We start from the raw sequence: 11,932 nt of genomic DNA, 5'->3' as shown, positions 1-11,932 counted from the left end.
ACCCTGTGCTGTGTAACACCACCCTGCAAAGGAGCAGGCACACAACGAGTCCACGTGCAGCTGCTCAGCAGCACAGGCTGCAGCTCCCAGACTCTCCCCACACCACAAGCACTCACTGAACCCCCACCTGAAGCTCAGAAAAGAAATGAGTGCACACATGGCAGAGCAGGGTTTGTTATGTCCTAAAGTCAGCTGTTTATTGACTTCTGTCACTAAACAAGATGTGAGCCGTTCCCAGCAGCAGCACAGCCTGCTCTGTGCACCAGGCGCCACCAGGCAGAGCTCTGTGGCTCAGGCTGTTCTGCTGCAGGTGAGCTCTGCAGCTGCTGCTCAGGGCAGAATATCTGCCAGCTACAGTTCACAATTGAAGTTCCACAACATAGAAGAGTTTCATAGACCAAACTAGGACCAAGCAGAGTCGTGGTGCTCCCACAGCTGGAGGTTTAAAGTTGAGCAGTTTGGGTCACATACAATTTTCAGATCCCATTTCTCTGAGCTTTGTGGCAAAGCACGTTAAGCAGCTCCCAAACAGCGCAGACTAAAGCAGGACTCGGCCATCACAGCTCCCTGCAGCCCAGACTGAAGCTGTGCTGCTCCTTCCCGTGCCTGCAGTGTCTCCTGTGCAGCCACTGACGTCCACAGCACCAGGTGGGGCTCCATGCTGCGTTATTTCCACGTCTCCACACCTCGTTCTGCTCAGGGTTGGCCCTCACAGGTACTTCACGGTGCACAAACCCACCTCTGCTTGCATTAAATACATTTATTGCAAACATCTTTACACAAAAATAGGTTTTTCTCTAGGCCATTCACATGCAACTTCAAGGCGGGAAGCGACTACCTACAGTACAGCTACTTCATCTATACAGGTTTCATGTCTGCCACACGTGGTACAATTAATGATTACACCTTAGAATTGATCCGTGCGCTGCTCGGGGCTGTGAGCACAGAGGGCTCAGGAGCCAGACGTGTTGTTGCTTCCAAAGCGCTGATTGACGCTGTGCAGCAGATGCTTGGGGAGGCAATTCCAGGAGCTGGCCAACATCTCCTTAAAGCAGATGACGGCTTCGAGGCACAGCCTGGGACAGGGAACACACAGCTGCTGTCAGCACCAATGGAGCCCTGAAGGTGAGCTAAGAACATCTGCCACATGGATGGAATCTCACTCTGTCCCCCCACCCAGCTGTGGGTGTTCCTGCTCTTTCAGAGGAATAAATTGCCTTCAAGCATTTGGGATGGGCACGAAGCCTGCACCATTGCTTTAGAAGGGGACCCCACAGCTTAATGTTCAAGTTTTGTGTCATGGGAACTTTCTTACCTTACAAGAGATCGTGGTTGTAGAGAAAACACGAGTATTTCATTACTGTGAGCCTGCACGTGGGAGGGGGGCAGAGAGAGAGAGGATCAGTTTGTGTGGATCCCATAGTGACAGCAGAATGAAACCAGGCAAAGCTCAGAGGGACCCCGGTGGGGAAGGCAGACACAGCACAGGGATGGGGGCTGCAGGTCACAAAGGCAGCACATAAGCTGGACTCAGAACTAAAGGCAGCACATAAGCTGGACTCAGAACTGCCCACCAAACCCTGTGGTGCCTGCAGTTGGCACTAAGGGAACCACAGGTGGATCAGTGCCCATGTCCAGCACCCAGCTCAGCAAAGGGAGCAGCAGCAACCCAACCCCTGTGGGTGCTGCTGGAGCTTCCAGGGATCTGCACTGAGCTCCTGTGGGCACAGGGACTGCGTCAGGCTCAGCAGACGCTGGTTTTTATTGCTGTTTTAAAGGATGATGTGACTGTGTTGCACCACTCTTGTTTGCCACTTGCTGGTTCCACCTGACGCCCACTGGTTCTTATATTAAAATGCACAACCACGCTTGTTCCCAGTCACTTTCCAGCCACGTGGGGACTTAAAAGACCATAATATTCCCTCCCCTGGCTTACAGAAACCTTCTCTGTGCCGTGTGCCATCAGCAGGGCACCACAGTGAAGGAAACGCTTTGGGAGGGACCCACTGAGCTCACCTGGTGAGAAGCAATGGGCAAAGCTACGGCAGGAGCCAGGAGATGAGAGCTCCAAGTGGAACAAGGCCAGGAGGGAAACAAGCCCCGTTTGTTTAAACAGTGAAGCAGCACAACTCCCCTTAGAGCTTTGTTTGTGTGTCTGCCAGTTCTGAGCTGCAGCGCTGATGAGAAGCATTTCATGTTTGCTGCAGTGCTGAGGAACTGCAGCCCCTGCGGGCAGGGCAGGGCTGTGCAAGAAGAAAAGCAAAGCTGGGGATAAACTTACAGCTTTGGAATGGGCGAGCAAGTTGTTGGCACAGCCCCCAAAGACGATCACCTCTCCCTCTTCACTTGCACAAGCCGTGTGCCACAGCCTGCAAACAGAAGGCAGCATTCAAACATCTTTTCCAGACATGGTGGGTCACGGCTCACATGACATGGGTGTTTACAATGCCATACACGTGCATCACAACTGCTTTAATGCTTTTTAAATTGCTGGCCATCACCTCTAATTTACTCAGTAGGTCTTTATGGAACACAAAAACACCCTGAGTGAGCACAGGGGCAGCCCTGAGCGAGGACAATGAGAAGTTGTGTTTGTGGCGCAGCAGGGACACACTGGCTCCAGCCAGCTCCTGTGCTGGCACACACAGCTCAGGGCCCCGTCAGCCCCAAATCTCTGATTCCTGCTGCCTCACAAAGCACTGAGCTGCACACCGCCTCCCCGCCTGCACCCCCCCTTCCCCCCTGGCACATTGGTGCTTGTGGGGTAGGAATTGCTAACACAGGGTATGGTGCTGTTAGGAAACACAAGCAGTGTGAGGAGGGATGTCCATCCTCCCTCACTGCCACCATCAAGAGCCCCCCCCTCACTCTTTTTTCTTTGCTAAGTTGCCAAGGAAATGTTCACCATACCTGGGTTTTTCAGAGTAGTTGTGCTCAAACTGCACCCACTCATTCTTGCTGATACAATAAATCCAAGCATCACCTGAAAACAAGCAAAACCCCAAATAAAATAAAAGGATTCCTTTAGTTCTGTCATGTTTGCTGCAGTAAATGTGCACTCTGCTATAATACAGTGCATCGTTGTTCATAAATAAGTCAAGCTTTTCAAAACAAACCCTGCGAAGCTGAGGGAAATGGCTGTTTGTGAGGGTGGGCAGTGACAGGACAAGGGGGAATGGTTTGAAACTGAGACAGGGGAGGTTGAGGTTGGATCTTAGGAGGAAGTTTTTCCCCCAGAGGGTGGTGACGCACTGGAACAGGTTGCCCAAGGAGGCTGTGGATGCCCCATCCCTGCAGGCATTCAAGGCCAGGCTGGATGTGGCTCTGGGCAGCCTGGGCTGCTGGTTGGTGACCCTGCACACAGCAGGGGGTTGGAGCTGGATGAGCACTATGGGCCTTTGTGACCCAGGGCATGCTGTGAAGCTTTGGGCCGCCTGTCTGAAAACATCACTTTAATAGGAGGAAAGATGGAGAAATGCAAAGCTGTCACTAACTGCAATTTGAATGTGCTGTTTTCAGAGCAGCCCAAGCTCTGTAAATAGCACTGTCTGCACACACTCAGTGACTCCTACTCTGTCAGCTCAGCTGTTGGCCACAAGGAATTGGATCACAGGACTTGGAAGGAATGTACAAAGACCTTATGGTGACAAGGCAGTAGCTCAAGCTCCTATTTAAGAACACACAGACAAAATCCTTTTGGGATGACTTACTTAATGGCTGCTTGTCAGTGGTGAATCCTCCAAAGAGAAAGAGATGATCTGAGGAAATGGGTGTTAGTGAATGCCAGGAGCGGCCCACGGGGCAGACACCTTGTGCCAGTCTGTGTTTGAATAAAAGCACCATGAATCACCAATATGCAACAGCAAAACAGCACTGCTCTTTTCTGCTCCTTATTTTTCAGGTCTCTGAACCACGTGACTTCAGTCACAACCCAACAGCAAGTTTTTACTGTGTCTAAAGTGAAAAGTTCTGTTCCTAAGAGGACTTGAAAAACCCTGCTGGCAAAAACCAGGGAGATAATCCTACTTGTGTCTGCTCACCAACTGCAGTTTACTAAGCTCCACTGGACTGACTAGACATGAATAAAGATGACACCTTTATACTGCCTCCCACACCAAAGAACTGGAGTTTTAGTACCTACATTTCATTCCACTCCCACGTATCCAAGTTCAGATAGTAAAGGTCGTTCATTCGGGACTCCTACAACAAAGCAGAGCGTGGTTGAAGCGCTCCAGCAGGTTTTGGTAGCACAGCGCTCAGTGGGGCTGTGACTTACTCTGTATCTGCCCCCAAACACGAAGCCTCTGTTCCCCACCGTAGCACACGCGTGAGCTGCTCGTGGTGATGGAGTTTTACCCTGGGAATAGAAAACTTGAAATTAGAAGGGATGTTTATCAGATACGTTAACAAATGAAACCTCATTCCAACAGAAACCCCTCGCGGTCAGCAAGGCATTCCAGCCCCACAAAGCAGCCAGCCAAGGAGACCAGGGGCTGAGCTACGGTCAGACTTAAGGTCACCATGGAGCAGGGGGTGAAAAGTTGTTCTGTGGGCAGAAAAGCGTGAGGCAGAACCTCAGACTGTAAACAAGGTAATGATATAATGAATGTCAGGCAGGATTTTTCTTGAGCTACTGTGAAATATCCAAGATGGGTATTAAGACAAAGCAAATCCTCAGTAATTTCAGCAAGGAGTTACTTGTCTCACTCCATTTGCCTGTTCCCAAATACTGCTGGGACACTTTAAAAGGGGCCCATTTGCAATTGCAGAGCTTTTTGTTTTGGCAAGGATCCAGCAGCCAAGTGACCCACAAGGAGCTGCCATGTGCAGTGAGGATGACAGGAAACCATGAACTTTGTTTCCCTGAGCTCCCCTTAAGAACAAGGCCAATGAAGCATGAAAGAAAGCAACTCAGTGGGAAAAATGATTAAGAGAGAGAGAACAAAGAACAGGCAAGCTCTGGCTTTTGGGGAGGAGGGAGAAGCCACATAAACAATGTAAACCAGCATCTGTTATCAGCCTCAAGATGCACCAGGTAGAGGCACAGAGGATAGGAAGAATTTCTTTCATCAGCAACCTGATCTAACTGAGATTTCAGCAGTGAATTCAGGCCTGGCAGAGTCACGTTTGATTTCACCAGCTGCTAAAAGAGATAGGGCACGAATTTCTGAAGAGCTGTAACTTTAACTGCTGTAAGAGCAGGAATTACCGTAGTTATAGGCTGGCTCCAAGTAAATGTTTCAGTGTCCAGAACATGCACGTGGTCATTCCACCCTCTGGGAAGACCTGAGTTCTTTAAAAACATTTACAGAGAAGCAGGTTTTAGTAAGCAGCAATGAACCATCAGGAGTCAACAGGAACAGCTCCAAGGTGAGCCAGGTCTGCTTACCCAAAACGAGGTCTCATCAAATTCAAAAGTTCCTCGTTGTTTCCCTTCAGGAAAATAACCATAACCTCCAAAAAAGATCAGCCTGAAACAAACCATGCAACAACAACTGTTAGAAATGTCACATTTCTCTCTACAGATTAAAGCTGTGTGAGGGCTGGGCTCAGACTGAACTCAGGGAAGCACCTTTGATTTCATTATTTCCAAAACATCAACAGTGCAAGTTTTCCAGGCGTGGGGCCCCGTTTCTTGCCCAACCAACCCCACGGCCCACACAGAATCCCTCTATAGGTGTTTCCCAGGCCCCAGGCTGCTGAGCTTTGCAGCTGTTCCACAAACAAAGCTGCCAGCCCTGCTCCTGCTCCCCGTGCTCCAGCCTTCCCTGTCAGGGCCCTCACACAGAACTGTGGGTGCCCACATCTGAAGCTTCCTGCCTCTGCCCTTTCCAAGCTGCTCAACTTCCCCAATCCCCAAAGATTCAGACAGTCCTGTGAGAAGCCATGGAACGTACACAGCGTGTGGGTGAGGAGAGAAGCCACCAGAGAGGAGAGAGCTGAAGGGAGAGCTCAAGTGCCTGCTGTGCTTTTGCCAGAAGGTCTTAATGAAGAAACAGAAAACAACCTACACAGCCAACAAAACTCCACTGCCACAACTCGAGTCCTGCAAAGCTACCAGTGAACCCCCTCTCCATGCCTGGAATCTGGAAAGTAACACCGTGGGCACTCTGCAAGCTTTTCTTTCCCTGCAGTGAATCCCACAGCAAATGCAACCAGCACAAAACAGGCAGCGTTAAGAACATGCATTGCTGAAAAAGCAATATAAGGGTATTTCTAATTAAAATGCCTTCCTGCTCTCAAACCATCAAAGACACACAAGCTGTTCCCCAAGATGGGACCAACAGATTACACGTTGTGTGTAATGGGAATCCCAGGACAGGCTTCTCTGTCCTGACCAAGGACACGGATAGAAGCAACCCTCCCTTAGAACAACAGACCGAGAAGGCACCGCGGAAGATCAGCGTGTGAGGAGCCCACTCCTTGCATTGTGACACATGTGGATACTTGGTGCCTTACACACACCCAGACTAGGAGTTGGGTTTTTCATTTGGCAACAGCTAAAGGATGGAGCAGATGTAAAAGGCTGGGGAACAAACCCGGCATCTTCCCAAAGCACGTCTGTGCTGCAGGCAAGGAGTCCTGCTGCAGCTCTTGGTCAAATAAAAAGACACAGCAACAAGGCTGGGAGTGATGGAAAGCACACACACACACACGCACACAGACACACACACAAGGATCAAGGACTGCTGTGCTTTGTTGCTGGAGCCTTACTTGTTTTTGTAAACCCACACGCCGAGTTTGTCCTTTGATGAAGGGGGGACCCCCTGACACTCCACTCTGACCCACTGCAGCACTTTGTCCGTGGATCTGGAATTTAACATGTAGAACTGTAGAAAATAAGAAGATTTCTTTTACCCAAACAGTTAAACTTAAAGCTCACATCTGACTGATGTTACTACAACCTGTAACTAGCACAGATTGGTACAGAAACACTACGTGAGTTCTCTCACTGCACAGAGCACTGACAACATCTGGAATGAACTGTGGATCCAAAGATCTTCCTGCAGACTCAGACCCCAAACATCCTTTTACAGAAGTACCAGGACCACGCACATAGAGTGGGACCATCCAGAAGCTACAATGGAACCAAATGAAGGTGTGCACAGTGTCCCAACTGTCTGTGTTCTTAAAGCATTTGCACAACATCTCCTGCTATTAATTCAGTGACCTCTGGACATTTCCACCTTTCAAAGAAGCAAATTTGGAAGCACCGGCACAATACAATGTACAGGGTGAGCTGCTCCAGAGCAACAGGTCACGGTGCTTCTCTGTGCTAAAAAGCTGCCAGAGAGTAATGGTGCAGAGCTGGAGGCCAACCTCAAGATTATCTGACCTGCTGCAGAGAACTAACGCACTGGATAAAAGTGTGCCAGCTCATCACCCGAATGGGGAATAAAGACATTAACATGGGAAGCACCATATTTTGTTAGTCAAGATCTCTCAGGCAAGCACAGAAACGTGGCTTCAATTAGTTTGCACCTGAGGAAGCTGCTGATGGGGCACAAAGGCTGTTATCTGCTTGCCAGCAGGAGCACACAGTGCCTGGATCCACGCTCAGGATCCCATTATTAACATTCAGGCTCTGAAACAATTTCCAATCTGTCCAGCTATTCAGAAGAAAATGCTGTTGTGATTTGCTAAGGTGATACATTTCCTTCTATGGATCCATTTTAATTAACTGAAAACTCTGCACAGAATGGGACCAAAAGCCAACGATGAGTAACTTATGTGTGAGAAAAGGGTTTACTAAATTACAGAATCACAGAATGACCCGGGTTGGAAGGGACCTCAAGGATCATGTAGTTCCAACCCCCTGCCTGGCAGGGCCACCAAACATACACCTTTACTAGATCAGGTTGCCCAGGGCCCCGTCCAACCTGGTCTTGAACACCTCCAAGGACGGGGCATCCACAACCTCCCTGGGCAGCCTGTTCCAGGGCCTCACCACTCTCCCAGTGATTACTGACCTTGTTTGTGTTGCCACGTGCATGGTGTCCTCCAAACAGGTACACCACCCTGTCTACACACACAGCACAACTTCCGGACATGGAGGGTGGAACATCTCCCTCTGTTTTACTCTTCTTCCTGCAAGCACAGATAAAAACATTATATTTACCAAAACAAACAGCAATGATTTTGTTGGGGGTGGAAATCCGTACCACCACCATTACATCTGTATCTGTGACAGATCACTGAGTTTTTCAGACCTGCACAGGCTGAACAGTTTACAGCACCAGGCAGGCACTATGGGGAGGCAGGGTGGGGAAAAGACAGATTAACTATCACATGGTTTGTGGGGGAGGAATCCTGTCTGCCCAGTGCAGGAGGTCAGGGTGCTTTTCCCATTCCATACCCCAGAAGATTTCCAGACAAAAAGGCTGCACCCGTCTAAACTGCTGGTTTGATTTTGCTGCTGTTTTTCTTTAATGCTTGTAAACACACAAACACAAAGATACGCTTCCGCTCCACGCTTAAGGCTGCCCCAAACCACTCTGACAGCTGCAAGAAGTGCTGAAGTTGCATTTTCTGCTACGCACTGAGGAGATGGAGCTTCACAGCACAACATGGCCCCAGCCAGCTTCAGCATCAGAGCAGCGTGTTCCCTTCTCCTGTGCTTTCAGGCATGCAGCTCCACTCAACTTTATGGCCCCTACTGGTCTTAGAAGACGCAGCAGTTTCACTGACAGCACAAATATTTAACAAAAAGGACAAGGAATAAAGCACAGAAGGTGCCCACAATGCTTTCTTCACCAGCACATGGTATAAATTCAGTGTTCAGGTGCTGTCACCAGACACCCCACAACACCCCATGCTGATGCTGACATTTGCCTGTTCTGCCTCCCTGAGCTCCACCTCCCACTTCACCTCACTGTGAAACTTTGTTTATCACATGGAAAAAAAAAACCCACAAAATAACAACTTTGGAAGTATTGTACACACGTAAGGAACACTAGAATAGGAGGGAATAAAGAAGTCAGCGAGGTCCCCTTCTGTCCACAGACCCTCAGTGTGGTCATGGTACCAATTTAAGACTTTTTTTTTATCCAATAAAACAAAAAAAGTTAATTATTTACTGTACCATCTTCCAGTTTCCATGTTGTAGATCCATATTTCATCTCTAGGCAGATAGAAGTCATAAAATCCCCTAACTTGGGCATTCTGCAGAACAGATCGGAAAAGAAAAAGGATGCTTGAATTACAGGCTGCCCTGAATGTTTACAACCCCTCAGGGACCCAACGTGCACTTACAACAGGAGCGGTGCCTGCTGCACTCCTGTACCTCCTGCACTCCTGTACCTCCTGCCAGCACACAGCAGCTTGGACCTTGTTACTGTTTCAGCTGGGGACCAAACTCCCTGCAGGGCTGCAGGCTGGGATACACCAAAGCTAAACCCTTTGTTCATATGCCAGGCATGGTAGCTGTGGGTGCACAAAGGAGCCAAAGCATTCTTTGTAATTCCCATTCCCATGACACCAACAGAATAATCACAGAACCACAGCACAGTTGGGTTGGAAGGGACCACACAGCCCCCAGCCCTACACCTGCTGTGGGCCGGCTGCCCCCCAGCTCAGGCTGCCCAGAGCCCAGCCACGGCCTTGGGCACCTCCAGGGATGGTAATACACCAAAGCTTTGTCTTGAGCTACATTTCACTCACTGAATCTGCTGCCAAATGAAAAATGATTGATTTTCATTCCTGTTGAAACTGCACACAGAATCACAGAATGACCCAGGTTGGAAGGGACCTCAAGAATCATGTAGTTCCAACCCCCCTGCCTGGCAGGGCCACCAAACATACACCTTTACTAGATCAGGTTGCCCAGGGCCCCGTCCAACCTGGTCTTGAACACCTCCAAGGACGGGGCATCCACAACCTCCCTGGGCAGCCTGTTCCAGGGCCTAACCACTCTCCTAGTGAAGAACTTCCCCCTAACATCCAACCTAAATCTTCCCTCTTTTAACTTAAAACCATTTCCCCGTGTCCTGCTATTGTCAGCCCTTTCCAAGAGTTTACTCCCCTCCTGGGAGTAAGTTCCCTTCAGGTATTGAAAGGCTGCAATGAGGTCACCCCGCAACCTTCTCTTCTCCAGGCTGAACAAACCCAACTCCCTCAGCCTGTCCTCATAGGGGAGGTGCTCCAGCCCCCTGATCATCTTCGTGGCCCTCCTCTGGACCCTTTCCAAAATCTCTATGTCTTTAAACTGCAGAATGGTTTGGTTGCACTTGCCATGCACATCAACATGTTAAATAACCATCTTGTGACAGGTAACGTGCAACAGACAGTTGTGCTGACAATGGTGTAATAAAAAGCACCACTTGCAGGGAGCACACTTCATAGCAGATCATATGTTCTACTCTTATAACTAGAGCTTTTGTCTTTTAGAGGAGGGATCACAGAATGGCCTGGCTTGAAAAGGACCACAATGATCATCTGGTTTCAACCCCCTGCTGTGTGCAGGGTCACCAACCAGCAGCCCAGGCTGTCCAGAGCCACATCCAGCCTGGCCTCAAATGCCTGCAGAGCCACGTCCAAACATAAAGCACACAGTGACCAGCACCACGTGTGACAGGGAGGGGAGCACAGAGCAGAGCGTACCTTGTATCCTCCCCAGACGTACATGCAGCGCCCATCAGTGACGGCCACGTGCCCGCTGCGCTCTGCAGGGCTGTCGTTCTCCAGCTGCTCAAAGCCGTCCTCAGCTGGAGCTGGGAGCTCTTCATCTGCCTGCAGGTCTTCATTATCGTCAGCCATTTTGATCTGGTGCTACACAGAATAAGTTTCAAAAACCATCAAGGTAAAGAGCCAGAGCAAAAATAAAGAGGACAGACCACAAGCTGTTGTATTTCTGAATGATGTTTCAGTGAAAGAAGCTTTCACATCACTCAGGAAAGTTTCAGAAGGACAACAGAGCTGTGAGGGGCCTGGAGGACATGTCTCACAGGGAGTGGCTGAGGGAACCAGGACTGCTGAGTGTGGAGGAGCTCAGCTGAGCCCTCATTGCTCTCAACAGCTCCCAGACAGGAGCTGGAGGTGAGGTGGGGTGGGGTGAGGGTTCCCTGATAACGGTGACAGCACAAGAGGTGACAGCCTCAAGCTGTGTCAGGGAGGTCAGGATGGATGTTAAGAAATGCAGTTTCTCAGAGCAGTGAGGTGCTGTGACGGGCTGCACAGGGAGGTGGGGTGTCACCATTTCGGGCCCCCAAAGTCAGGCCTCCTCCCCCAGAACCACCCGTGCTGCTTCATGCGGCACCAAACCTACAGCGCAGCACAAAGCGGGGCCCATCACAGCGCGACGGGAGCCACAGACCGACCGACAGGGCCCGGGAGGAGCCCAGGGCGGGTCGGGAGCTGCCAGCCCCGGGCACGGCACCGGGCAGTGGAGCAGCGGGGCTGAGAGCGGGCGGGGAAAGGCCCTTAGTGAGGGCACGGAGCTGCCACCGCCACCACGGGCTGACAGCGACCGCAACACGAACCGCCACGGCCAGCGGCACCGCCCCGAGCCCGGGGCGCAACTCAGAGCCGGTAATTACACCTTGAACAGCCTGCCCCACCGCCTCACAACCACCACACCCGCACCGCCACCAGCGCTATGTGCGCACCACAACACACCACACACAACGGCCTGCAGCCATCGAGCGGCTCCGAGGCGACTCCCGCGGCCCCGCAGCGCTGGGCCCTATGCAGCACACTGCCCGGCCCTATGCGGCACAACGTTGGGCCCTATGCAGCACACTGCCCGGCCCTATGCAGCACAGCGGTCCCGGTGCCGTCCTCCCGTACGTCCCGTCCCGTCCCAGCCGCTCCCCGCTCTCACCTCCGCGGCCTCCGCGCAGCACCAACAACCGCCGGGCCGCACTTCCGGCCGCACCGCGCAGGCGCAGCTCCGCCCGGCGGGGGAGGGGCCGCGCCACGTGCTGAAGGATGGGGG

General features: G+C 51.1%; 1 protein-coding gene and 1 long non-coding RNA gene across 4 annotated transcripts; one reads left to right on the top strand and one right to left on the bottom strand.

The window, feature by feature from the left end:
• Nucleotides 1-171: 171 nt before the first annotated feature.
• KLHDC2 (kelch domain containing 2) lies at nt 172-11,870 on the bottom strand. 3 transcript variants are annotated; one of them, XM_085549712.1, is made up of 14 exons: nt 11,614-11,870; nt 10,600-10,767; nt 9,083-9,162; nt 7,971-8,088; nt 6,715-6,830; nt 5,390-5,471; nt 5,210-5,293; nt 4,277-4,357; nt 4,142-4,200; nt 3,711-3,820; nt 2,911-2,983; nt 2,282-2,369; nt 1,316-1,368; nt 172-1,076 (listed from the first exon to the last, which is right to left on the bottom strand). In XM_085549712.1, exons 2-14 carry the CDS (start codon nt 10,753-10,755, stop codon nt 953-955), a joined length of 1,224 nt encoding a protein of 407 aa, XP_085405838.1. In that variant the 5' UTR covers nt 10,756-10,767; nt 11,614-11,870; the 3' UTR covers nt 172-952. The 3 variants fall into 3 exon arrangements, with proteins under 3 accessions (XP_085405838.1, XP_015721438.1, XP_085405839.1); XM_015865952.3 differs by having other exon boundaries at nt 11,819-11,870; XM_085549713.1 differs by lacking the exon at nt 9,083-9,162.
• On the top strand, nt 992-4,119 carry LOC146760859 (uncharacterized). The gene is made up of 2 exons (XR_014946859.1): nt 992-1,125; nt 3,902-4,119. It is a non-coding gene; the product is annotated as an uncharacterized LOC146760859 (long non-coding RNA).
• Nucleotides 11,871-11,932: the final 62 nt, after the last annotated feature.

The sequence above is a fragment of the Coturnix japonica genome, chromosome 5 (assembly GCF_054131305.1).
Source record: "Coturnix japonica strain WE chromosome 5, WE-NBRP24, whole genome shotgun sequence".
Classification (NCBI taxonomy): domain Eukaryota; kingdom Metazoa; phylum Chordata; class Aves; order Galliformes; family Phasianidae; genus Coturnix; species Coturnix japonica.
The sequence above is the reverse complement of the archived record's forward strand: the minus strand, read 5'-3'. Positions and strand labels throughout refer to the sequence as shown.

Coding starts and splice junctions, on each gene's coding strand:
- KLHDC2 (XM_085549712.1), bottom strand. CDS start 10,755: ATGGCTGACGATAATGAAGACCTGCAGGCAGATGAAGAGCTCCCAGCT. Junction 5,294..5,389: donor TTGATGAGACCTCGTTTTGG/GTAAGCAGACCT, acceptor ATGTTTTTAAAG/AACTCAGGTCTTCCCAGAGG. Junction 1,077..1,315: donor CAACCACGATCTCTTGTAAG/GTAAGAAAGTTC, acceptor TCCCTGTCCCAG/GCTGTGCCTCGAAGCCGTCA.